At 48.6% G+C, this 26,869-nt stretch overlaps 1 protein-coding gene across 2 annotated transcripts in view; it reads left to right on the forward strand.

Moving 5' to 3' along the window:
• PFKM (phosphofructokinase, muscle) overlaps positions 1–26,869 on the forward strand; it is a 53,284-nt gene that overhangs the window by 1,492 nt on the left and 24,923 nt on the right. Inside the window, exons 2-5 of one of the 2 annotated variants that reach the window (XM_075121690.1) lie at positions 9,620–9,718; positions 19,546–19,619; positions 22,732–22,809; positions 25,723–25,912. In XM_075121690.1, coding sequence (XP_074977791.1) covers positions 9,620–9,718; positions 19,546–19,619; positions 22,732–22,809; positions 25,723–25,912 — 441 coding nt within the window. Of the gene's footprint in view, positions 1–9,510; positions 9,719–19,545; positions 19,620–22,731; positions 22,810–25,722; positions 25,913–26,869 lie in introns of those variants that run through there. The other variant, XM_048834739.2, reaches the window with a different exon arrangement.

A 26,869-nucleotide genomic window follows, 5' to 3' on the forward strand; every position in this document is an offset into this window, starting at 1 on the left:
TAAGCTTTCGTGAGTTATAGCTCACACTCAGTTATGAGCCCAGGCATGGCAAGTTGGGTGCAAGGCTGGGTTTTTTCATCTGACCTAGGTACAGGAGTTGGCCCCTTCCCAGGAATGAAAGCTGTCTAGCACAACTACTTAGTATGTGAATCCCAGGAATCATGCCACCATGCAGATGCTGGTGAGTTCTAGGCCAGTCTGCTCAAGGAGTTTTTGTCAGGCTTCTAAGACTAATCATCTTGGCATTCTTCCAGTGGGCAGTGGTGGAAGACCTGAAATATTTCAGCCCAAACGTGAAACCTCTTTGGATTTCAGGTATTGAGGTTTTTCATTAAATATCAAAATTCCCTGCAGAAAGCCAGCACTTTTCATGAAATTTTTTTAATTAAAGCCCCAATTTTCCATCAAAGAACAGTTTAAATGGAAAACTTTCAACCAGCCCCGGTGCTTCAGCTCGGAGCATGAAGGGAGCTCAGAGAAAATCTGGCTGATGGCATCGACTTAATAAAGACGGGTTATAAATGCAAACCAGCAGGTTTTACAAACTGCAGAGCTCCCTCAACTAACCACACTTCTCTTCCTTGAGAGACAACCAAGACAGTTGACAAGGGGAATGTTTGTGATGATTAAAGCCAAGCCCTCAATTTGCAGTTCATGAATGTTAGCCAATTAATTTAACTTTCCTCTGTTTATTAACTGTTGCCAACTGATCATTATTTTGGTTGGTTTGATAACAGGGGCATTTATTCATAATTGTCCAACTAGTTGTTTCATGCAAATCCTGTGTCCATCACAACACAGGCTTTCATTGTGTTACTGCTGCACTCCTGCCCCATTCATTGGCCAAGCTGGATGCGAGAGAGGAGTCTTGTGGTTAAAGCACTAGACAAATTCAGACTAGAAGTAAGGCTCCGTTTTTTCAAGAGTGAAGACAATTGATCACTGAGACAACTTACCAAGGGCTATGGTGGATTCTCCTCAACTGGAAATTTTTAAATCAAGATTGGATTTTTTTTCTAAAAATATGCACTAGTTGGAACAGGACTTAATCAAGGGAAGTCCTGTGGTCTGTGATATGCAGGAGGTCAGACTAGATGATCACAGTAGTCCCTTCTGGCTTTAAACTCTATGAATTGTGACTCGGGAGACCTGGCTTGCCATATGCACTCCATCTGATCTCAGGTAAGTCACACAGACCTTGATTCAGCCACCTACTTAAGCATGTGATAAGTCCCACTGAAGTCATGGAAATGATGCACATGCTTAGCTATCTTCCTGAATCACAAGCTCGTTCTCCGTGCCTCAGTTTCCCCATCTGTAAAATAGGGAAATAGCACGCTCTTTGGGGCAGAGACCGTCTCTTACAAAGTGTATGTCCAGCACCTCGCACTGCAGGGCTCTGATTTCATGAGGAGCTTCAGCTAGAATTCATGTAATAGCAGCAGTGAATGTGGGAAGGATGCAACATGTATTTTTAAATCGCTTAGTAGATCAGGAGTAAAGAGAAAAGGTCACAAGCAGGACACGTGGTGCCTGTCTACCAAAAAATCAAATGTTTTCTGTGTGCATCAAGTTAAATTACTTATTTTAAAATACATTTAAATTTTGTGTAAATACACTATTTTTTTTTTTGCAATAAGTTATTTTTATAATCTCTGCTGAACAAGTTCCCCCACCCACATTCGTCATAGACCATCCATCCCAGGCACCAGATTATGCTCAGTGACAGTCGGTGTCAGTTCAGAGCAAGTCTATAGATAGCCCTCAGCGGATCTGCACAGTGGTTAACCACAGACAAATAAGGGTTAGAACGAGGCAGGAATCATTCACTGCACACGCCCCCCCCCCCCCCCACCTTGTTCAGTGGGGGGGGGGGGCGTGTGCCTTGTGAGACAGATTCTGCAGGAACAACAGTGTGTGATCGTGCATCTCACAGGTTGGGGCTCACCCCCAGTTCTTATCTCTTCTCCCCAACTCTGCTGTTTTCACCAGGACAGTCCTGGGGTTTAAAACACCCACCCTTGGAAGCTGCTGCCCCAGCCCATGTAGCAGGAGGGGATGGGGATGCTTCCATCCCTGCCAGGAATAGTGCTAGCAGCTAAAGCTATGCCACTCCATAGCTCCCCTTACAACACCCAGCAGCCCTAAGGATATGCTCATGACATAGTCTAAGGCCTACACTAATTGTTTCCATGGAGCGGAGGGGCTGCTGCTACAGAATGGCTCACTGTCCCTTCAGTCTACTCACACCCATTCCTGCTTCCCTCACTCACCCACTGACTCCCCCGTTACCCAACTCTTCCTCCTCTCCCACCCCACCTTCCCAAGCCAACAGATTCCCCTCCCATCAGAGCAACCCCTGCTCCCACCCACTCCCAGCTGCCCAGTGACCCCCCATTCTGCCCCCCTAGCTCCCCCACACCATCTTCCTCTGCCTCCCCAGAGTCTGTGGAAAACTGTCCCAGACAATACTGGCAATTACAACAACCTTTCCCCCTTCTCAGGGGAGCCAAAAATCTAGCCCTCCATCTTCCTTTAATACATGGCAGCTGGGCCCTGTACCTTAATGAGCCCCAGCTGCATCTGAGCTCCATCCACTTAACCCTTTGCCGGCTTGTTTCCTTATCCCTGTAGACCCAGCAGGAAAGGAGGTTGTGGGCAGTGGCCCTGCATGAGTTACCCCAGACATGCTTTCTAAGGATTTCTTAGGCTCGGAATGGGAAATAAACACTGCCATAAGGTAGCTGAAGACTGTAGCGTACTGTAATGCTGGAGGAGCAGGGAAAGTGTCTTGAAGAACCCTCTCCTTCTTCAAATTGCTCCTTAAAACGTTTGGGTTGCTGCAACAGCTGGTTCACCTTTGGAAGGTTTCCTTCACAACTGTAGGGAGCTAGAGGCTTTGGCCAATATTTTTTTAAGTGGTCACTGATTAGTGTTCCTCAGTTTTTCAGGGACCAACCTGAGACACCTGGGCCCAGATCCTCAAAGGTATGCAGGCTCCTTACTTCCATTGAAATCAATGCCTAAATGCCCATCAGGATCTTGGCCCTAGAGGCCTGCTCTTCAGAGATGCTAAGAACCCGCAGTTCCTAAGGACTTAATGTAGTGTGGCAGCCAGAATTGGACTCCATCTACGCCACTTGCCACACTGGGACCGGAAGGAGTACGGTGCCCGGGGAAGCAGCCAAGTGTGCTGGATAGGGTGACCAGATAGAAAGTGTGAAAGTCGGGACAAGGGGGGTGGGAGGTAATAGGTGCCTATGTAAGAAAAAAGTATAAAATCGGGACATCTGGTCACCCTAGTGCTGGAGCAGAGGGATCTCAGGGGAGCTGGCGGAAAAGTAGAGCTGGCTATGGAAATTGGGAGACTATGGGACAAAATTGAGAGGTAGCTAAAAAAAAAAAATCCTCTCCCTGGTTAGCTGCCTCCTGATGCAGCATCCCATCCGTCCTCACCGGGAGGGGGTCGGCCCCCAGGCCCTGGAGATGGCCTAGCCTGTGAACAGAGAAATGGTTGCCTGGGCTTTCCAGTGACATCACAGTGACCGAGTTCTGCGCTAGCGGCCCATGGAGGAGATCAGGCCCTATAGCAGCGACTGGACTGAGGGCTGTTGGGGAGGCCTCCGCCTTGGCCTGAGAGAATCTAGCCCCATGCTAGTTAGCGGGCTTGACTTGAGAGCTCTCCTTGGTGACTGGCCCAAACGCCCACTGAATATGGAGATTTGGCAGGGTAGAGAATTAGGTAAGCCCTAGACCAGGGGTTCTCAACATTTTCCTTTCTGAGCCCCCCCCCCCCCCCCTTCCAATCTACTGTAAAACCTCCACGGCTCCCCTGTGCTGGTTTTCTGCCTGTAAAAGCCAGGGCCGGCGTTAGGGGGTAGCAAGCAGGGCAATGGCCCAGGGCCCCACACCATAGCAGGCCCCGCAAAGCCAAGTTGTTCCAGCTTCAACTTCGGCCCCAGGTGGCAGAGCTCAGGGGCCCAGCCTTCAGCTCTGCACCGCAGGGCTCGGGCTCCAGTGAGCCTAACACTGCCTCTGCTTGGTGGACCCCCTGAAACCTGCTTGCAGCCCCCCCCCCCAGGAGGCCCTGGACCCCTGGTTTAGAACTGCTGCCCTAGACCATGTCTGTGGCACTGATGTACACACACACCCCCTACCCCCAATCCCATTTTTGAGACTCCATGTAGAACCCTTCATAGGGTCAGGATCTGCATAGGGAGTGGGGGCAGCTCCGATCTGACACTGGGGGCAGGGCTGACAATTGTTGCCACCACACTGGCCCCTATGGAGATCCCCAAGGAAAGGGGAAATACCCCCCCCCCGCCAGGTGTCCACAGTGGGGAACTCCCCTCACCATTTAAGGGAGGTCCCAAAGGGAGCTATAGCTAGAGGAAGTCAGTGGAGCCATGCTTCTAGGGAATGGGATGGGAGGCATCAGGAACCCAGAGACATAAGGGCTTTTGGGTTTATAGCCCTTGTCTTCTGTGGATCCTGTGGAGCCCGGTGGATTTGGGGGTTGGACCCACAGTCCATTCTGATAAGGCGTAACTTGCATCCCTTGTTGGAACAATTGCGGAGATATACACCACTACGGGATCTTTGCTAAGGTTTTCTCCCCAGTAGATGCATATCGTTTCTAGGATTCTGTGCGAGTTATTGCTGCCCTAAGCTAATTCACTTTATGGTTGACTGCGTGGCCCTGCATTAGCCACTAATCCGCCTTCGCGTCCTCTCTTGCAATAACATCATTGCTTTTGTAGCTTTATTGCTTGGGCTACAGTGTATCAAATGCAAGTGCCTCACCCATCCCGCCCCAAATTGTATATTCTTGCAAAGTGTAAAGGAAATGTCAAAGGTTCCAATGACCGTGGTAACTGTGCTAAAATTATATAGAACCGTACCCAAAACATTCAGGTACTGAATACTATTTTCTTGCAGTTATTTTTCCAATCCCTGTTGTTTGTTTTGCTGGAAGGTATTCATGGCTGCCATCAAGTGGGTCATTGATCTCTATGGACAGTCACAGACCAGGTTAAAGCTGATGGGTGTAATAATGACCCTTCATTTGGGCCAACTGGAAGAAGCAGTTAAATACCTCTTTGTGTAGTGATAGCTGAAACAAAAGGAGGCTACCGCTCAAAGCACGGTGCCAGAATGGCAAAGCTAAGAAGTTCTAATCTAAGCCATGTGAGCTGAGGGGTTTCCCTGGAATTGATTGCATACACTGGGGATAGGGGATTGATTGGTTGCAACCGTGTGTGAATAAGGCAGAAAGTTGCAAGACAGGAGGTGAAGTAGTCATGACTCATGAAGAAGCAGAGGGACAGATCTCCTTGGGGCACAGGACTGGTGGGGGAGGCAGGCTTGGGCATTGTGAGCAAAGAAACTGCCTGCTGTTTTTGTCTGCTGTGTTCAAGGGCTATGCATACATACTTTGTACGTAAACAGGATTGCGTCAAAGAATACTCATATCATCACTTTCTCCTCCTAAGGGAGACAACCCTAAATATGGGCTAAACAAAGGCTCAACATTATTATATGTAAAAAGAAAAGGAGTACTACTCCTTTTCTTTTTGCGAATACAGACTAACACGGCTGTTACTCTGAAAACTATTATATGTGTTATGGTTGCACCTAGCGGCCAGTGTGCAGCCCATGGGGCTAGCCTGCTAGATAAAGATAAAGGCCCACTGGAAATTAGACCCTATACTACTGAGAATAGAAAGGCTGATAAATTGGCCCAAGAGGGTGCCTGATCAGGGGAATTCTGGAGGGGAAAAGACCAAGAGAATTCCATCATTACTCTTGGTCCCATGTGCCCAATTGCCGCAACTAAGATTGTAAATATTGACATACTTGACTTAAAAAGAAATGCAAAAATTGGACAAGGACATAGTGAGGGTAATCCAAGAGCTTTCCACAGCAGAAGGAGAATGATCATTAACATTAAACCCCTTACACAGGAGATACAGACAGCATTTACAAGTAGTGGACGGAATCCTCATGTACACAGGAGGTCCTTTTCCTGTGTGGGTGGTTCCAACTCACCTAAGGAAGGAAATAATGTTCATGGTTCATGACACTCCTACAAGAGGACACCAGGGAGTGGATAAAACAGTCCAACGCCTCCTGACTGCCACTTCTTAGGTTGGATGTACAACAATATTGTGACAACTGTTTGGCTTGTGCCCAAGCCAGCTCTACTCCATCCAAAAGAAATGCACCTTTGCAATCTCAGGTGTATAAAAGTCCATGGATGGCTCTGCAGATTGATTTTATAGTCCTTTACTAAGGAACCAGAGCGGCAATGAATATCTCTTGGTGGTTGTCGATCCTTTTTCAAAGTGGGTAGAGGCATTTCCTCTAAAAGCCATAACCAAGGTCCTGGTAGAACAAGTCTTTTCTCAATGTGGTGAGCTGGGTGCTGTAAAGACACATAGGAACAGCCCTTGTCCCCAAAGAGTTTAAGCAAAGGATGGGTATTGTCTCCATTTGAACCAATGGAAAGCTGAGGTAGAGACAGGTCTAGCATCCTTGCAAAGCCAGCAGGATTGTATGCTCTGCCCTTACAATGAAGAAGAGTTGTGTGTTGTGTGCTGTTGATCATGGGATAGAACAGAGGGGATTGACCCCAAATACCCACAACTTCCTGAGTGATGAATGGGTATCCCACACTGCACAGTGACAATTTCCCACAAGGCCATGTGCCCAAAGGATGCTGGGGTGTCTATCCACAGTCACAGTCCTTTGTTTTCGGGTTTTATTTTGTTTAAAATGTCGCCAGAATTTATCAGTATTTATTACAAAAATTTTACAATGGGTGAAAATCGGTGCAAAGAATTAACTTCATGGTTTTCTGAGTAAATATTGAGGTTAATATTTGGGGACAGGAGGATGACCTGGGCCACCAATTTACTGAGCCACTCTCTCTCCTTCTGGAGCAGAGCGCTGGTTCTGGGGAGTTCCCCTCTTCCAAAATTCTGGTGAAAATTGGTAAAACTTGAACAATGTAAAACCCAGGACATTTTCTATGAAAACTGGTAAAAACCCCAAACAAAGGGCCTTACTGACAGTGCCCCACGCTTCAGCCAGTGCAACCTGATGCTGCATGGACAGAGCACACACTGACTGCGCACGCTTTCTGCTGAAAGAGCTTGGTCGGAGCAAAGACTGAGCTCTTTTGGCAGACAGTGTGCACAGATGGTGCATCATGTCCATGTGGCACCTTTGTACCAGTATAATCTCCTCTGTAAAGCGCTCGGAGAGCGACTGAGGAAAAATGCTCTAGAAGAGCTAGGTATTGTTATCACTGTTAGAACTGCATCCGTCACTAGGGGTTGTGTTACTATAATTATCAAAGTATAAAATCACACACCCCCCAATCAAAATGATTAAACTGGTACAACATCTGCATATACTGCGGGCCCCAGAGCTTTCATTTGCAGATGGCTTCCTGGTGGGGGCATTGCTAACTCCAGCACCACTCCTCAAATCGGGGTCCCCAAAGTGGGCAGGCGGCATTAATGGTTTCGGCTCAGCTTCTTCCTGGAAGATGTTGATGTAACTGAAAGCTGGTGACCTCCAGAGTTCCACTGAGATCAACAGTGAGAAAGGGCATGGAGAAAGGACAACCGCTCGTCACACCAGGAGGATTCAGTGTAGGGACAGGCTGAGAGGATCACGTTGAAGTTAATAACAGGGTGGAGCACACAGGGCACAGGAGTTTTATTTTACTGCAGTTATATAGGCCCAGCTTTGCCAAAGTGCTCTCTGATTTGGGTGCCTGATCTGAGACACCGAAGAATGACACGTCACACTTTTATGGAGGAGGCTACGTGGTCTAGTGGTTAGGGCACTGGACTTGGACTCAGGAGACCTCCTTGGACTCAGGCTCTGCCACTGACCCGGTGCATAACCTCAGGCAAGTCACGGCCCCACTCTGTGCCTCAGTTTCCCCTCCCACCCTTTGTCTTTCATGTTAGTTTAGATTATAAGGTCTTCAGGCAGCGAGGCAGTATGACCTAGTGAATAGAGTGCTGGACTATAGTGCACAGATACCACAGTGTTGAACATGCCATGCAAACTTATATAGAATAGAACAGGCTGGGACTCAAATGACCTAGGTTCTATTCCCAGCTCTGCCACTGACCTTCCAGGTGATCTTGGACAAGTGACTTCCCCTCTTTGTGCCTTATTATTATTCAGGGCAGGGACTGTCTCTTCCTAGGTATTTGTACAGCGCTAAGCACAATGTGACCCTGGTTTTTGTTCAGAGCCTCTCTCTGCTCCTGTAACACAAAGAATAATTGCCACCGTTTATGATGCTGGATTTCTTTTCTTTAAAACTCACCCCAGGATGAAAATAGGCAAGTCAGTTTCTCTTCTGTTTCTAGGCAGCTACATGGGCTGGTTCTGGGGCCCTGGGACAATAATCATGCTAGCACCTAGCTCTTATCTAGGGTTTTCCATCAGTAGATGAATGGAGACCCTAAGCATGCTAAAATGGTTTGGGTCCAGATGCTGCAGGGAAATGTTCTAAAATGTTTTTACTGGAAAAATATGAAAGAAATCTATTAATATTAGAGTTTCTTTTCTTTTCTTTTCTTTTCTTTTTAACCAAAACCTCCATGTGGGACTTAAGCCACCAGAGAATGTTTCTTTAAATGTGCCTCTGAGCCTAACTCTTAGTTACCCTAAAGTCACTTTACACCTCTCTGATGATGTGAAGGGGCCTTAAAATGAACATAAATGTAATTTATACTCACCTGATAATTAATAATACATAACTCTTATGGTGATTTTTCATCCATATTGGAGCTTTATAAAGGGGGTCCATATCATTCTCCTCGTTTTACAGATGGGGAAACTGAGGCACTGGGTGGTGAAATGACTTGCCCAAGTTCACCCAGCATGTCAGTGGCAGAGTGTAAGGCCCTGTACACTGCCAAAGCAGTATAAAATGGCCTTACCATAGCTGAGAATTAGGCCCATGATGTTTGTATTTGCAAAAACTGTTGAACTTTCGGACCTTGGACTCAGCAGCATATTTGGAGAACAGGTCGCTTTGATCAGATACTTCTGCTAGCTGACACAGCTGGTGTGTGCCGCTGCTCAGTCACTAGGGACATCTGAGAAAAAACCCTCAGAGGCACAGAATTAGCTTTTCCCTTCTGATTGTACTTTGGAATTTTGCAAATCTAAATTTCAGCTCCTACCATGTGGTTTTGTTACTTTGCAGGGATGTGTCTGTAGGTCGGTGGTGTGTACAATCAGAACAACTAAACAAGCAAACAAAAAAAACCCAAAAACCTGTTGAAAAGGCCCCAAAGCAGCAATTCCCAGCTGCTCTGCCAAAGTCTGTATCCGTTGGTCCCTCAGTCACACACCGTGACAACTCGTTGTGTGCATCCAGATTTAGGTGAGGCTGACGCTGCACAGAGTATAATTTACAGTATGACATTTTGGCTTGTCGTTTACCGAGTGGTGGTGCTTTGAAAGGAGATAGCCGCGACTGCAAGAAACTGTCCTGGTCCCAGAGACTGTGTGGGAATCGGGTAGGCAGGAGGCGCCTGGGAAGGGGCTCTCCTTCATCAATCTATATATTATTTTTATATTCCAGCTAAGAAAATGTCGCCGCCACCAGAAAAACATGAGCACACACACAGTCTGGGGACTGGGAAAGCCATTGCTGTGTTGACCTCAGGAGGAGACGCACAGGGTAAGGAGATAACAGCACTGTTTGTGTTTGGAGTCTGTCTGTTTGAATCAATGGGCATGATTTTCAAAAGAGACTAGAGGTTCTGGTTGCTTCAGTTTTGGGAGAGCCCAGCGGGAGAACGCTGGAGATTTTCAAGAAATGCTGAGCACTCGCCCACATTGCAGCAGGTCCCTTTAAGGCAATGGCTCTCAAGCTTTCCAGATGACTGTCCCCCTTTCAGGAGTCTGATTTGTCTTCCTTACCCCCAAGTTGCACCTCACTTAAAAACTACTTGCTTCCAAAATTAGACATAAAAATACAAGTGTCACAGCACACTAGTGCTGAAAAATTGCTGACTTTCTCATTTTTACCATCTAATTATAAAATAAATCAACAGGAATATAAATATTGTACTTACATTTCAGTGCACAGTGTATAGAACTGTATAAACAAGTCATTGTCTGTATGCAATTTTAGTTTGTACTGACTTGGTTAGCGCTGTTTCTGTAGCCTGGTGTAAAACTAGGCACATATCTAGATGAGTTGATGTACCCCCTGGAAGACCTCTGCATACCCCCAGGAGTACATGTACCCCTGGTTGAGAACCACTGCTTTAAGGTATCTCCAGTTGGGAACTCAGAACCCCCCAGTTGTTTTTTAAAATGGTGACCAATGTGTGTGGTATAGATATGTCGGCAAGATCCTTTTGGGAAACCCAATCCTTATGTTGGCGCTTAAATGCGGTATTCCCCGAGCATCCAAAATCATGAGTTACACCTCCCAAAGTCATGAGATAGGCATAAAAATCGGGGGGGGGGGGTGCTTGAAGGAAACAATAAATTGTGGGTTTCAGAGGAACAGCCGTGTTAGTCTGTATTCGCAAAAAGAAAAGGAGTACTTGTTGCACCTTAGAGACTAACCAATTTATTTGAGCATGAGCTTTCGTGAGCCACAGCTCACTTCATCAGATGTGTACCGTGGAAACTGCAGCAGACTTTATCTGTGTGTATATAAAGTCTGCTGCAGTTTCCACGGTACACATCTGATGAAGTGAGCTGTGGCTCACGAAAGCTCATGCTCAAATAAATTGGTTAGTCTCTAAGGTGCCACAAGTACTCCTTTTCTTTTTGCGAATAAATTGTGGGTGCGTTTTCTTTGCCTTTGGGGTTTTGAGCCTTTAGGAGTCATGTTTTCAAGCTTCTCTCCATAACCCCAAAGGCTAGAAACATACTTCTTTTTTTTAAAGGAGAGCTGAGATTCTCATCATGTGACTCCGGGAGCTGGGGCTTGGAGAACATTAACTATCATGAGACTGGCAATAAAATCACAAGGTGTGATCTTGGACCAGATGCCAACCTGGCTCAGGTGACCATGAGCCCTTGTGGCTTTAACCACTACTAGGGAAGCACTGCAATGATCTGTGATGGCACCTAGAGCCTGTTATTGCTTTCATAAACCATCAGATAAAAAATACAATAATGCCCCTCTTACAGCCTGATTTGCAAATGGGGCCTCTCATTCCAAGTATATTGATTGCGGGGTTAGGGGTGGCTAAAACAGAGCTCTCCAAAAATCAAGCTACCCAAAATTTCATATAGATATAAACTTTAAAACAGATCATTTTTCAGAAGCCGCTTTGGCAAATGTTGAGGTTTGGACACTACAGGGAAGAGAATCAGGTACCTGGATAGATACCCGTATTTATTTTAAATTGGGGAGCATCAAGTGTGACGTCCTGTGAGCTGATTGGCTGAGTGAAATATATTTCTATTACTCTTATTCTACTTCGGCTAGCCCTGCAGAACCCACACGGCTATGGGAGAGGGGCCTGAAGTCTATGCCTCTTGTGGAACCACAGCATTATTGACTAAGTCCCGACTGCAAGGCCCGATTCTGTCCTCACTTATGCTGTTGGACTCCTCTGGTGGCAAGTTTCACTGTGGATGGACTATTGTCTCCAGAATCCGTGCCTGAGCGTGAGGCCTTGCAGCTTCTTGGCTTTCAGACCCCAAGCGGGGCTGACGGGAGTACGCATTTTCAAGTGGGTAGAGCACAGGACTGGGAGTCAGGACTCCTGGGTTCTGTCCCTGACTTTCCGCGTGACGCTGGGCAAGTCGCTTCCCCTACCCCTGCCCCATTTTCCCTTTCTGCAGAAGAAAGATGATCATGCTCCCCTGCCCCACAGGATCAATGTTTGTGAAGTGCTTTGATCTCCCCAGCTGGAAGGTGCTTATTAGAGTGACTCTCGTGTGTGGACAGAGCAGGTCTGGAAGTAAAGAGACCCATTCCAGTCAAGCAGCACCATGGGCTCCAGTGCAGCTTGTAAGCTGCAGCCTGCATTCGGGGGCCTCGCAGAACAGCTCCACGCAGCAAAGCAAGGGCTGTGATGGCTTTTAGCAGGGTGCAGCATGGGCTGACCCTTCAATCTCCTTGCCCTGGGGGCAGCTCTTGGTTGCAGCAGGCTCTCCTGATGCTTGCAGTCAGGGAATGCAAGGAGGAGGGTTGTGTGCAGGAGCAGCGAGCTGGGCAATGCTCCCTGTGTACTCTCCTCCCCCATCATACACTCATTATGCACCCAAACTCTAGCCCACCAGAACACAACACTTTAGACTCCCCCTTTGCTTCCTTCCCTGCTTATGGCACAAACAAGGCTCTGCCATCCCTGTCTCTCCTGCTGCTGTTCGCAGGAACGGCTGCCTTGTCGTGTTTCTGTAACATAAACTGTTTTACCAGGCTAGGTTGTTGGACTGTCACTCAGAACCCAAACTGGGGGGCCAGTCGGCTGCCCTTCATCAGGTCCCTACCCTTTGACCCGTCCGGCTCAGGTGATCCTACCAGGAGTGAAAGCTCCAACTGGCATAGCTTCCAGGGACAGTGAGACACACAAGCCTTCCTCTGTCCTCGCCCCAAGGTCCAGTCCATCTATTGTTCTTATTGATATCGAGGTAACCAAGGCCCCTTTGCACTAGGTGCTGTGCAGACATATCCCAGATGGCCCCTGCACTAAGAGGTGAGACAGCAGGTCTGTGCAATAAGCAGCTGGGAGAGCACCAAGGAACAGGGGTTCTCTGTGTATCTCACATACAAACCCTCATCTCAAGGCCTTTACTGTATTTGTCCTCACACACCCCTATGAGGCAGGGCAGGACCCGTATGAGGCAGGCAGGGCTATCATCCCCATTCTGCAGATGGCGGGGGGGGGGGTACAGAAGTATAGAGAGACTGACTTGCCTAAGAAGCTGGGAATTGAACCCTGGGTCTCCCAGGACCTAGGCAAGTACCCTAACCACTACACCATTCTTCCTTCCACATATGAGCTGTATCTTAAGCTCACCAGAGTCTATGACTGAAGATGTCTTTAAGCATGTCCACTATCATTTACATTAGGGGCAAAGCATCCACATGTTAAAGGAAACAGAGGAAACTCCCGGAACGGCTCAGACCCGAGGTTCATCTAGCCCCGTGTCCTGTCTCTGACAGTGATCAGCACCAGATGCTGCAGAAGAAGTTGCAAGACTCCTGCAGCTATGGGATATGTTCAGAGAGTAAAGCATATACATGGCGGTGAAATTTCTTGGATGGCCGTGTGTGTGTGTGTGTGTGTGTGAAGCACAAGGCAAGGTGGTAGCGTGGAGGGTAACTGGAGGAGAATCTGGGGCTGTGGAGATAGCACGTACCATGTGCACTCATTAGGGTGGGTGGTCACACATTAGTAAAGTACTGGTTGGTAGTTGGTATCAATCCTGAAGGTATTTAATGGGCAGGCAGGAGCTTATCTCATGATTACAGGAATAGGTGGGAAGAACACCAGGGGAAGAGCTAAGGGGAACTTACTCTGCATTTCCATACTTGTGTCTGTTTCAAGATTTTCCCTAACTGAGAATTTTCTGGCTTTTCCACTGTTTGATTTCATTCTAAATCACAACATTCTTCTCAAGTTTGATCCCCTTAAGTTTTTGATCAATATTTGCAACCTAACTCCAGTTTAACAAAGTTTTTTTTGGGTCTGGGAATTTCTTAAGTTTTTCATTTCAAGGGAAGTTCTTTCATACGTTCAATGTTGTTGGTTTCAACTGAATACTTTCAAAAGTGACTAGAGATTCTGGGAGCCCTATTTAAGGCACGTTAAGGGCCCAGATGCTCAGAAAGTGCTGAGTCCTCAACCCTTTGAAAGTCAGGCCCCTTTAAGGCATCTCAGGTTGTGCACCCAAAATCCCTAGTTGCTTTTGCAAATCCTTGGCTGGGTTATGTTTGTCTGTCCCTGTGTGAAGTACTACTGTGCTGTAAATCACAACAGAAGATCTGTGGCGCTCAGAAATTTCTGGGACCCTCCGTCCCCCCCCCCCAACCTCCCCCGGTTTATAAATTGTGCAGGAAGCTTAGGGGGGGAGGATTGGTGCCGGCAGTGCTTTGGCATTGCCTAGCCCTCTGCTCTACCTCCACTGATCTTGCAACTCTACAGAACTCCCTTCCCATGTGAGAGAGACAGCAGCTTGCAGCAGGGGGTAGAGAAGTGACACACTCATCCTCAGAGGGTAGAACAGGGCTGGGGGAATCCCCATGTCCCCTTAGCTGAGGGATGTCCTGCACTGGAGCAAGAGAAGAAAGGGGCAGGGAATAGACCTGATGGCTTTGATCTAGGATGTGCGGGTGAAGTGGGAGCTGCAGGGCTGGGGGTGATTAACTGGGCGACACCAGCCTGATGCTCCAGGAGCTGGGATACCAGCAACGCATCAGCACTGGCAGGAGCAGACTTGGCTAATAGCATCATTAGCTGGCGTGACTGTATGGGGGTCCCTCTATGGGAGAGTCAAACCATCTCCCAGCTGAATTCAGGTCTTTGGGCTCAGAGCCAGCTGATGCACAAGGGGAGAAACCGCCCTTGATGTGTAAGAAGGTAAAGATGACCATTCTCTCTCTGCCCCCTGTAAACTGAAATAGAGCCTCGCTTTTGGAAAGGGGTCCAGTCTTGATTTATCTTGAGAATCCACCACATCCCTTGCTCCAATAGTTAATCACCCTCCCTGTTAATCATTGCATTGTAATTTCTGGCGTGAATTTGTCGAGCACAAATATCTTTTCTCCTTTGTCTTCGTTCTTAATATCTCCCCCCACTGCTTTGCTATTACAGTTTGTCTGTAGGCTCTCGTCCAAGATTGCATTGTGACCGACAAACTCTCATTGTGCCTTCAGACAAGGCCGCTGTCCGCACACGGAGGGTAGCTGTGGCTGGGAATACCCCCGTGGGAGAGGGGTTGTAATCCAATCCCAAAGTACTCCTCTGTCCCAAGGAGAGGCCTCTCCTGCTGGGGTATTTTCAGCCACGCAGGCGCGCCAGGTGCCAGGGAGAACCACAGGCACTTATGGTTAAATGTCAGCAGACCAAAAATAAAATGTGAAAATCATCTGAGGGATCAGGTGCATGAGACAGCATCATCCAGCAGTAAGGGGCTCCAGGAACACAGGAGGGCTGAGTTATATTAGGCAGCATTGGGAGGTTCTGCTGGGCAAAGAGATGGAGGACAATTTGGGGAGCCTAGAGCCCCCCCATGTGATACAGAGCCAGCTCCTTGCATGTTTTAACGTGGCATGGGTTTAGGGCAGAGGCTAAGCTGGCACATCAGCTGCTGTGCTGAGCCACTGCCCATTGCCCACACATGGAGTGGGAGCAAAGGTTGCAGAGGGAGCGGCAGGGTCTTGAAGAGGTCCGCTAGAGGGGATCACCCCACACAGGGGATGGATCGTGATGTGTCTGTGACACAGCACAAAGCCTATTTGAGTTACTGTGTGACACAAAAAGAAAAGGAGGACTTGTGGCACCTTAGAGACTAACAAATTTATTTGAGCATAAGCTTTCGTGAGCTACAGCTCACTTCATTGAATGCATGCAGTGGAAAATACAATGGGGAGATTTTATATACACAGAGAACATGAAACAATGGGTGTTACCATACACACTGTAAGGAGAGTGATCAGGTAAGGTGAGCTATTACCAGCAGGAGAGAAAAAAAACCTTTTGTAGTGATAATCAAGGTGGGCCATTTCCAGCAGTTGACAAGAACGTGTGAGGAACGGGGGGGGGGGAGGAATAGTTTTACTAATTAAATAAAACTATTTCCCCATGTTTATTTCCTCCCCCGCCCCCACTATTCCTCACACGTTCTTGTCAACTACTGGAAATGGCCCACCTTGCCCTATCTCAGAGCAGTGTTGGGACGGGAAAGTTTCTTTCTGACCACCAGTTAGTTAGGGGCAAGCTTATGCCCTGAAGCATGACAGCTTATGTCACTAATTTACTATATTAAAGATGGTGAGGTGCCCAGATGCTAGGGTGATGGGGGCCATAAAAGTACCTTAGATAATATCTGTCGTTTACATTGAGGGAGCACCTAAAGTCCACAACCAGTTTGGGCACTATTGTGCTAGGTGCTGTACAAAGCTAGGATAAATGACACTCCCTGCCTCAAAGAGCATCCAACCTCAAAGCCAAGATGGAGCAGGTAGATGAGACAAACCAGTGGCCCAAGGTGAGGTGGGGGAGACAGGGTGATGTATAAATAGAATAAGATAGGCACAATTCTTAGCTGGTCAGTAGCAATGGTCCCAGCTTTCCACCTGCCCAGCCATCACCAGGTTAACACTTGGAGGAGGTTCCCTTCTATAGCTGGCCAGTTTCTGGGTGGTGGCCAGGAGGGATCTGGAGAAATCTAACCATTCCCAAGCTCTGATGGGACATTAGTCTGTGTGCCAGAATCCAAATTTAAATGGAACCTGTGGATATTTCTCTTTAATAGGGGCACGTTCTTTAAGCCATCTCTGCACTCTCTGGCTTTTGCGTTGACTTGGGGACCAGAATGACCCCTGGGGTAAGTTAGAGCAGCCTCAGGGACTAGTCTAACTTTTACAGCAGCTTCCCAAGGGCTTCAACCCAGCCCAAAATCCCTGTAGCACAGAGTGGTCTGAGCACATTCCTTCCTGTCATGCCCCGGCCCATGCCAAGACCCCCAGGGGGGTGCAGCATAGGGTCATTTACATCTAGAGCTGGGCAAATAATGGGATGTTTCAATTCACTGGCATATCCGACTAATTGGGGGAGGGGAAAATCCATTTTCGGACCACAGAAAACACACTCTTTTTACGTTTTTGGCTACTTGAAAAGTTGGGGGGAAAATCCTGTTTTGGGTTGAACAAAATATTTTGTTTGGCCTGAATTGAAACATTTTGCTTCAATTTCGAGCATTGTTTCAGGTTTTTATATTTTTTAACAAAAATTTCTCAACAAAAAGTCCTTTCAGATAAAAAATCAAAATGTTTTGCTTAAACAATGTTGAGATGAAACTTTTCAATGTTTTTGGAGTTTTCTTTTAAGTCTCCCCCCCCCCCATTGAAATAATTTGCGAAAATCCACAAATTTCCTGAATGTTTCTGTGTTGCTGAATCAACAATTTTTTACCGGGAGGGGGGAGTTTTTGTTGAAAAATTTTACCCAGTTCTTCTTACATCAATCTTCTGCTGGTTCTGTGCCAGATGCCCTGCCACCATCTCCTTCTGGCTCTATTACAGCCACTGCAGGCTACCAGAGTTGTGTAGAGGGATCTGAATTGGGCCCTTATCTGGTTGAGCTGCTGGAGCTGACAGGGCTGCTTTTCCTGCCCACCTCTGGGTGAGTGCTTCCATAAAAATCCACCCCTGCTGTATCACGGCCGCTTAGGCAGCACGGGGATTCATGGGATTTGCTTCAATCAAATATGTTCTGAACATTGATGGCTTTGATAGAATTTCACATCAGAGAAGCACAAGGGTTGCTTGCAGGCTCAGGGCCTCAACAGATAACGGCTGGAGGAAGGACAGGGTGCAGTGAAACGCTGCGTGGTTGAACAGGGAAGCTCCACACAAGTCACGTTTGCTCCACAATTTATCCCGTGATTACTTCAGTGGTGGTGGTGTGTTGTGAATGGAGGGTTCAGTTCTGTCATCAAAGAGTAGCATCAACCTAGTGGTCCACAGCCACTTGATGTGCCTTCTGTGAGGTAGAGAGAGATCTGTAAGGGGAGGGGCTCTTGGACAATAGAGGAGAAGTGTCCATCAACCCCTTTTGAGTAGGCCTGACAGAATTAGATTTTTTTGTGTTTTTTATCATTTTGATGGAAAGTATAATGTTTATTTGAAGCATTTTTTATTTTTATTGATTTAAACATTTATTTTATTGATTTGCAGAAAATTATGGGAGGTCAGACGATAATTATTTAATAACCGTAGACACCGAGATTCAAAAAGTTAAAGCTTCATAACATTAAAACACAAACTGCCAACATCACTTGTCAAAAGCTGCAAAGCAAAGAGCCTTAAATCAAACTCTAATCCATTCTTAAGCAGCATTTTTCTTGCTCTGCCTATCAGTGAATCTCAATGATCATGGATGAAATATTTTTTCATAGAATCATAGAATATAAGGGTTGGAAGGGACCCCAGAAGGTCATCTAGTCCAACCCCCTGCTCAAAGCAGGACCAATTCCCAGTTAAATCATCCCAGCCAGGGCTTTGTCAAGCCTGACCTTAAAAACCTCTAAGGAAGGAGATTCTACCACCTCCCTAGGTAACGCATTCCAGTGTTTCACCACCCTCATAGTGAAAAAGTTTTTCCTAATATCCAATCTAAACCTCCCCCACTGTAACTTGAGACCATTACTCCTCGTTCTGTCATCTGATACCATTGAGAACAGTCTAGAGCCATCCTCTTTGGAACCCCCTTTCAGGTAGTTGAAAACAGCTATCAAATCCCCCCTCATTCTTCTCTTCTGCAGGCTAAACAATCCCAGCTCCCTCAGCCTCTCCTCATAACTCATATGTTCCAGACCCCTAATCATTTTTGTTGCCCTTCGCTGGACTCTCTCCAATTTATCCACATCCTTCTTGAAGTGTGGGGCCCAAAACTGGACACAGTACTCCAGATGAGGCCTCACCAATGTCGAATAGAGGGGAACGATCACGTCCCTCGATCTGCTCGCTATGCCCCTACTTATACATCCCAAAATGCCATTGGCCTTCTTGGCAACAAGGGCACACTGCTGACTCATATCCAGCTTCTCGTCCACTGTCACCCCTAGGTCCTTTTCCGCAGAACTGCTTTTGTGTGCTTTTGTGTGTACATGGTGAAATTGACATTTATCGACATTTACGAAGAAAAAGCTAACCCTGCTAAGTCTGCTTTTGAGGCATCCTCCTTCCAGAGACTGAGCTGGCTGGCACCAGAGCAGAGCTGGAAGAGGACAAAGAGGGCTTCTGGGAAGGATCAGCAGATATAGGGGCCTGGAATAATGCTGCCTCCTTCCCATGCATCACACTGTTGCACCATCCTGCATTCACTTTGGGCCAGCCATCTCTTGTTAATGGCTCCATGAATTCCTATGAGACACTTGACCAGGCTGCCCCCAGCTGTGTAGGGGAAAGGCTTGACTAGTGCTGAAACCATTCCTGTCCTATAGGAAAAACTAGCCTTCTCCTGCAAGTGTCTGCTGAAACCTGGAATCTATATCCAGCCCAGAACTGCTCAAAGCCCCTTCCTGTTACTGCATCAGAAACCCCTGAGCTCCATCATGTTGGCCAGAAGGGACCATCGGAATCATCTAAGTGGTAGGACATTCCAAAAGCATGGCACAGGCCAGAGAATGTTACCTGGCGATTCCGCTGCCGAGCCCAGCGGTTTGTGATTGAATTGGAGCACACTACTGAATCAGAAAGCCAAGTCCTGCAGAGATTCCCTTCCATTATGGAATGAGATGGCAGGTGTTTTGCATGCAAGAGTGATTTCTCTCTCTCTCTCTCTCTCTCAAACTCTCTCTGCACAGGCATGAATGCGGCTGTCCGGGCTGTGGTTCGAGTGGGTATCTTCACAGGAGCCAAGGTGTACTTTGTTCATGAGGTTGGTATGATTGTTTCCTTCTTGGATGGCTTCCCCACCTCTGCTCTGAACTGCATCTAGCTTTGCTCTCATTGGGATTTTAATAACGTAATGTCTCCACAGTACATGAATCATTATAAACGTAGCCAGTTGTGTCTAGAAAAATCCCCATGGCAAAGGGCGATAGAAAGGGAAATCTCTTTTGATTTTCATGGGGTACTTGACGTAATATCTTACAGTTAATCCTTGGCCTCCACCCTAACTCCCTGCCCCAAACCAGAACCTACATCCCTGTACCCCAGCCCGCTACCCCAAACCTAAACCAGAACCTGCTACCCTAAATCCCAATCCTCTGGTCCCCAGCACCGCAATTCCATCAGCAGCCTGCACCCCTGCAGTAACCTCAAAGACCCATTCTGCGTCTAGACACAGAGCCACTGAGAGACCAGGACCTCACCTGAGACTAAGACTCACTGATTTAATCAGAGTCGGGGCCGGAGTGGATATTTTGACATTTATTTTGTGATGTCTCCATGGGACATACTGCTCTTAAAGGTTCTATGTTAGTTTTACTGTCTTGCCTTGTATGAAAAGGAAGCCGGCTTTAGATATGAGGAGACATCTGCCACATGGGAAGAGGAATAGTGAGAAACAGGGAGAATATATTAGTTATCTTGAACTGCAGCTTATTGTTCATTATTAATATCGTCTATCCATCTATTACCACGTTCCCATATGTCTGTCCATCCATCCTTTCCTACATGTACCCATCTTTCCATTGCTCTATCTATATCTATCAGCATATTTATATCCATTCATTTCTACATATACTCATCTAGCTATCCATCACCATAAATACTCACGTAGCCATCATTTCTAATATGCCCATCATCATGTTATCAGGGCAGCAGTGGCAGATGACTGTTACACCAATGACAGGTTTCAGAGTAACAGCCGTGTTAGTCTGTATTCGCAAAAAGAAAAGGAGGACTTGTGGCACCTTAGAGACTAACCAATTTATTTGAGCATGAGCTTTCGTGAGCTACAGCTCACTTCATCAGTGCTGGAAATGGCCCAACTTGATGATCACTTTAGATAAGCTATTACCAGCAGGACAGTGGGGTGGGAGGAGGTATTGTTTTATGATCTCTGTGTGTATATAAAGTCTGCTGCAGTTTCCACAGTATGCACCCGATGAAGTGAGCTGTAGCTCACGAAAGCTCATGCTCAAATAAATTGGTTAGTCTCTAAGGTGCCACAAGTTCTCCTTTTCTTGTTACACCAATGTTCCCTCTAATTTTTTACATCCATGTGCGGAATGAATTTTGTTATGTGCACCAATATGGAGGTGATGTGTGGCGGAGGTGGGGCCGAGGGGTTTGGAGTGTGGGAGGGGGTTCAGGGTTGGGGCAGAGGATTGGGGTGCGGGGAGTGAGGGCTCTGGCTGGGGGTACGGACTCTGGGATGGGGATGAGGCTGAAGGGTTCAGGGTGTGGGAAGGGGCTCAGGACTGGGGCAGAGGTTTTGGGCGGTGCAGGCTCTCAGATGGGGTCGGGGATGAGGGGTTTGGGGTACAGGCTGCCCCAGGCTGCAGCAGGGAGAGAGGACTCCCCCCAGCCCTCATTTGCTGCAGCAGCTCGGGTCCAGGGGAGAGGGCTGTCTCTCCCTGGCCGTGGCAGCTCCGGAGCTGGGAGAGAGCTGCCTCTCCCTGGCACCTTTGCAGCCCTTGATAGCCTGCTGAGCAGCTTAGAGGGAATTTAGCATTACACGTTTCTGCTTCCTAGTGATTGTAACTGATGCTTCATGCTGGGCTAAAGGAGAAGATCAGGAAAGGTGTGGAAGGGGAGGGCAGTAAGCGTAGGAGAAAGCAGACTGGAGCAGAGAGAAGCTGTAGGCTCAAGCACAGGAACACTCCCAAGTCCATTGTACTGCCAAGGGAACCTGCACTGTACTTTCACAAGACGAGCCTGGGAGCTTAAATTGAGAGCCTTGCTAGACACTGAAGAAGCGAGTTTTTACCCATGAAAGCTTAGGCCCAAATAAATCTGTTAGTCTTTAAGGTGCCACCAGACTCCTCGTTGTTGTTGCTAGACACTAAAAATCATGGACAGAATAGACACTGGATTTTTGGCTGATTACAACAATTTATAACCCACTAACAAACCCCCCCGCCCCCTCCCCCCAAAAAACAACAAAAAACCCACCTGCTTTCCCCCACACTTTCCTCCCTGTAACTGGAGAGGTGTTAACAGGCCACTTCACCTGGAATGGTCCCTTGAAATATGTGTTAACTACTTGTGCTAAACAATCTGTTCCACCTTGTATTTAGCTGTGACACTTAAAGCTCCTCTTCAGATCTGGGAAACTTACTTGTAAGCTCGAAAGTTTGTCTCTCTCACCAACAGAAGTTGGTCCAATAAAAGATGTCACCTCGTCCTGTGTCTCATTGTATTGCCAGTCTGTTATTTGCTTACTATCCTATATTGTGTGCCTGGACTGCCAATATCCGATGTGGACGTGTTTCCTACTCAGAGTACTTTGTTCAGAACCAAACTCAGATCTACTGTTGTCTTAGAATCATAGAATATCAGGGTTGGAAGGGACCTCAGGTCATCTAGTCCAACCCCCTGCTCAAAGCAGGACCAATCCCCAATTTTTGCCCCAGTTCCCTAAATGGCCCCCTCAAGGATTGAACTACTACCCTGGGTTTAGCAGGCCAATGCTCAAACCACTGAGCTATCCCTCCCCCCTCTTCAGTTCTCACCCTCTCTGGGTCTACCCAAAATGGTCTAAGCAATCCTCTGAGTCCACAACAGGCCAGTGAGATACAGGTTTTGAAATCAGCAGCTGCTGGGATTGTTGAAACCCTGCAATGGACTGGGTGGGCTTTGGGCAAGACAGTACCTCTGTGTGGGGCTGGGGAGGTGTCTGTGCTGGGGAAGGGAGTGCTCCTCTGAATGTTAATGGTTCCATTCAGTTTGAGGCTCACTCTGCTTAACTCTCCTCCCCAGTTCCTGTGGGCACCCTCTGTCCATCCATCACCATAATTGTCCATCTATCTCTCCAAGCGGTAACTGGCGTCGCAAAGCCTTCAGACTTGCCCCTAATCTCTCTCCTGTGCCTTCTGTTCTAGGGTTACCAAGGACTGGTGGACGGCGGTGACAATATCAAGGAGGCCACATGGGAACGTGTCTCCATGATGCTTCAGCTGGTAAGTCCTGGCATGGATCCCCTTGCTGGCTGTGAAAGGGAGCCAGCGCTTTACAAAGGAGCCAGGCACCCAACTCTCACTGAATTTCAGTGGGATTTGGAGACCTAAGGGCTAGATTTTCAAATGTGCTTAAGGGGCTTTGGAACGTATGTCCCCATTGAAAGTCATGGAATCCTAGACTCTCAGGGTTGGAAGGGACCTCAGGAGGTCATCTAGTCCCACCCCCTGCTCAAAGCAGGACCAGTCCCCAACTAAATCATCCCAGCTAGGGCTTTGTCAAGCCTGACCTTAAAAACATCTAAGGAAGGAGATTCCACCACCTCCCTAGGGAACCCATTCCAGTGCTTCACCACCCTCCTAGTGAAAAAGTTTTTCCTACTATCCAACCTACACCTCCCCCCCTGGGACAAGTGCTCCTAACTGCTTTCCTCTATGTGTCCCCTTACGGCAGCATGTAGCATACGGGCACTACCCGCGTAGTAGCTACACGTGGCAGCAAAAGGCCGCGACAGGCGGGAGGCCGCAGGCAGAAGCTCTGGCAGGTGGGAATACAAGTGCACTTTTCCTCCTGCCTTATGGCACTTGGGTTTGAATCAGCGGGTAAGACACGTTACACACGAATCATGGCTGTGCCACACACCCCAAGCAAAGGGGGCAGCATGTCGCTGGGCTGCCCTAGGATTAGCCCAGGATACCTGGCAGCACAGAATACTTCCCCTTCCATGCCAGCCTGGCTGAGTTGGAGGGAGGGGGCAGGGTTGAATCCAGGCTCCGCCCACTCACATGCCCGGGAGTGGGGAGTAGAAAACCCTGCAAGCTACTTCCCACAATGCTACCTGCCGTGTGAACAGCCAGCACAGGAGAGGAGGGAGCACCTGGAGGCATACAGCAAGGCTCACCCCACCATCTAGTTCTTGGAGGCAAGCAGCTATGAGGGAACATAAAATAGGCCCAGAACCCCAGAGAGCACCATTGTCTCCATCCTGGGGAACACAGGTTAGCAACAGGGACAGGGAAATGTGCCATTAAGTCATAGTCACCACAGCTCTCTTGAGCCCAGGCTTTTGCCTTCGCTGGACCCGCCTGTCCGCCCGTGGTTGGAAGAGAACCATTGACCTTATGATGACTCTAAAGGTCATTGCAATTCCATGGAAGGGATTCCTGCCAGGAGGAAAATGATTGTAGCATCTTGCCCTTTTCTTCGGCGGGGTCACAGGCAAGGGCTCGGGAACTTGCGTGTAACGATATCCCGAGGCTGGGGTCACAATGAATGTCTGAGACCTAAAATAACATGAAATCAGAGATGAAGGCTGCCAGCAGCCCTGCTTGTGATCGGGGACCTCGGGTCCGGTTTCACAAACAAGGACTGCAGAGGGCTGCGCCCATCTCTAAGCAGTGTGCCACCCTCGAGACGGAATCAACTGGCATTAAATCAGACCTCCCTCTCCCCCCAGCCCCCCACACGTGCAAATGTTGTTGTTTCAAACCTGATTCTAACTCTCCGGCCCGTATCTAAGGACAAAACTGACCACTCTGCAGAAATCATGCATCATTTTAAGTCCTCAAAATAAGGCTTATGTGGAACTTACACAGGTTGTAGGCCCTTGTGCTGGCCTCCCGCACAGAGGTGAACTTCGCCCTCTAAAAGGACTCGAGGGGGAATGCCGCGGGACACTGCTGCCACGGATAACTAGCTGCTTGTGTTCTAGAGCTGGGGTTCTCAATCTTTTTCTCTCTGAGGCCCCCCCCCACAAGCTGAGGACTGGCCATAGTGGGGGTAGGGGGGTGTAGCTTGCGCTACTCATGGCAGTGAAATCATAGCAGCTCCATCCACAGGCACTGACTTTCCAAAGTGCTGGGGGGTGCTCGACCCCTGGCTCTGCCCCAGGCCCCACCCCCACTCCACCCCTTTCCCCAAAGCCCCACCCCCGCCCCGCCCCTTCCCATCCCCGCTCCACCCCCTTCCCCGAGCGTGCCGCGTCCTTGCTCCTCCCCCCTCCCTCGCAGCCCCCTGCACATCGTGAAACAGCTGTTTGTGGAGGGTGGGAAGCACGGGGAAGCACTGATCCACGGGGACCGCTGGCGGGTGGGAGGCGCTGGGGGAGGGAGGGGAGGGCTAATATGGGGGCTGCTGGTGGGTGCTCAGAACCCACCATTTTTCCCCCGTGGGTGCGCCACCCCAGAGCACCCATGGAGTCGGTGCCTAGGCCTCTTATCTACCAGGGTACCTGCCTGCTGGGAAAGTGCCAGTGTAAAGGTCAAGGCCTGGCGTAACCAAGATAGATTCAGCGTTTAAGGCTATAAGGGACCATTGGATCATTGAGTTTGGACTCCTGCAAAGCCCAGGCCATTACATTTCACCTGTGTGTTGAGGCCAATATCGTATGTTTGACATCAGCATCGTTGAGAAAGGCATCCAGTCTGGATCTGAAGGTAGCAAGGGATGGAGAGTCCACCACTTTCCTGTGGAGGTTTGTTCCAGCATCCTCACTGTTAGAAATATATGCCTTATCTTGAATTTGAATTGGTCTGGCTTTAGCTTCCAGCCCTTGGTTCTTGTCCTGCCTTTCTCTGCTAGTTAGGGAGCCCTCTGCCGGGGAAGGTACTTTTCCACTGTAATCAAGCCACCTCTCAATCTTCTGGCTGATAAACTAAACACATCAAGCTCTCTCAGTTTTTTTGTCCAGCCCTGTGACTCTTTTCTGCATCCTCTCCAATTTGTCAACATCCTTTTTAAAATGTGGACACCAGAACTGTTCTCGGCATTCCCGCGTCAGTCTCACTGAGAATCCCCTTTGACTTGCAACCTGCTGGTCTCCACGCCCGATCAGCTCCTGCGACAGACCACACAACCCTCTCGGTGAGTGGGTGTGGGGGGGTTCCCTATTGACCCCCCTTCTGCCTCCATTCCAGGGCGGCACTGTAATTGGAAGTGCCAGGTGCCAGGACTTCCGCACGCACGAAGGTCGTTTGAAAGCCGCCCGCAACCTGGTGAAGAGAGGCATCACCAACCTGTGTGTCATCGGGGGAGACGGCAGCCTGACTGGTGCAGACACCTTCCGGGCCGAGTGGAGCAGTTTGCTAGGGGAACTGGTTAAAACAGGTACCGTGGTGACAAAGCAATAGGTGGAGTGGGAGGGGGTTAAGCTGTCCAGCCTGCCAGAGTGTGGCCAGGAGCCCCAGTAATTCTGGTACACGGTCTCCTCCTTCCCCTGATCTTAGTTACAAAGTAACTGGCTACCTCAGTCACTTGGGCCCCGATCCGCAAACCAGGTGCACAACTTCCACTGATTTCAATGAGAGTCGGGCACCTAAATACCTTTGAGGATCTGGGCCCTGCTCCCTCTACGATGTCACCCAGCTTCCCATGTCTTCCCCACCCCTGAAGCCCCAGGCACTCCCCAAGGGACATTGGCACATCTACGCACGCTCCAAGTGCATGTCATCTCCCTAGCTCCTGCCCCCAAGACACCCACTCACGAGTGCACTCCCTTCCCGGAGACGCCTCCTAGTGTGTGTGTCTCGTCCCAGGACACCCGTCTGCCCTGTTCCCCACCCATGCACGTCCCCAAGCAGACCACAGTGGAGCAAAGCTGGGGACGGGGGCATGCAAATGCCAGTAGAGCTTGCTGGGAAGTGGGAAAAAATGTCACAAACACTTAGGGGAGGGGAAATTCACTGGTTTTTCCATCCAGATGTTGTTTCTCATTCAGCTCTAGCAGGAAGTGATGGGTTTGAAGCATCACTGAGGTGGTACTGAGAATTTTCTCAGGGGCTTGGCTCACATGCTCAGACCCTAAATGATGGCCATTTGTGGGGTCAGGAAGGAATTTTCCACGTGGTCAGACTGGCAGAGATCTGTGGGGGGGTCAGGAGGGGGGCAGGGATTCCCCCTCCTCTTCAGCATGGACACAGGTCACTTGCTAGGATCATCTGTGTGTATCTCACTAAACCAATTCCTTGCCATTGCAGAGGCCTGGGGCATGGGTGGCAACTCAGTCCCTCCTGTTCTCCACGTGAGGCCCACAACAGTTTAGTCTCCTGAGGGCTGTACTTCTTT

This window comes from Caretta caretta, chromosome 20 (genome assembly GCF_965140235.1).
Source record: "Caretta caretta isolate rCarCar2 chromosome 20, rCarCar1.hap1, whole genome shotgun sequence".
In the NCBI taxonomy this organism is placed as follows: domain Eukaryota; kingdom Metazoa; phylum Chordata; order Testudines; family Cheloniidae; genus Caretta; species Caretta caretta.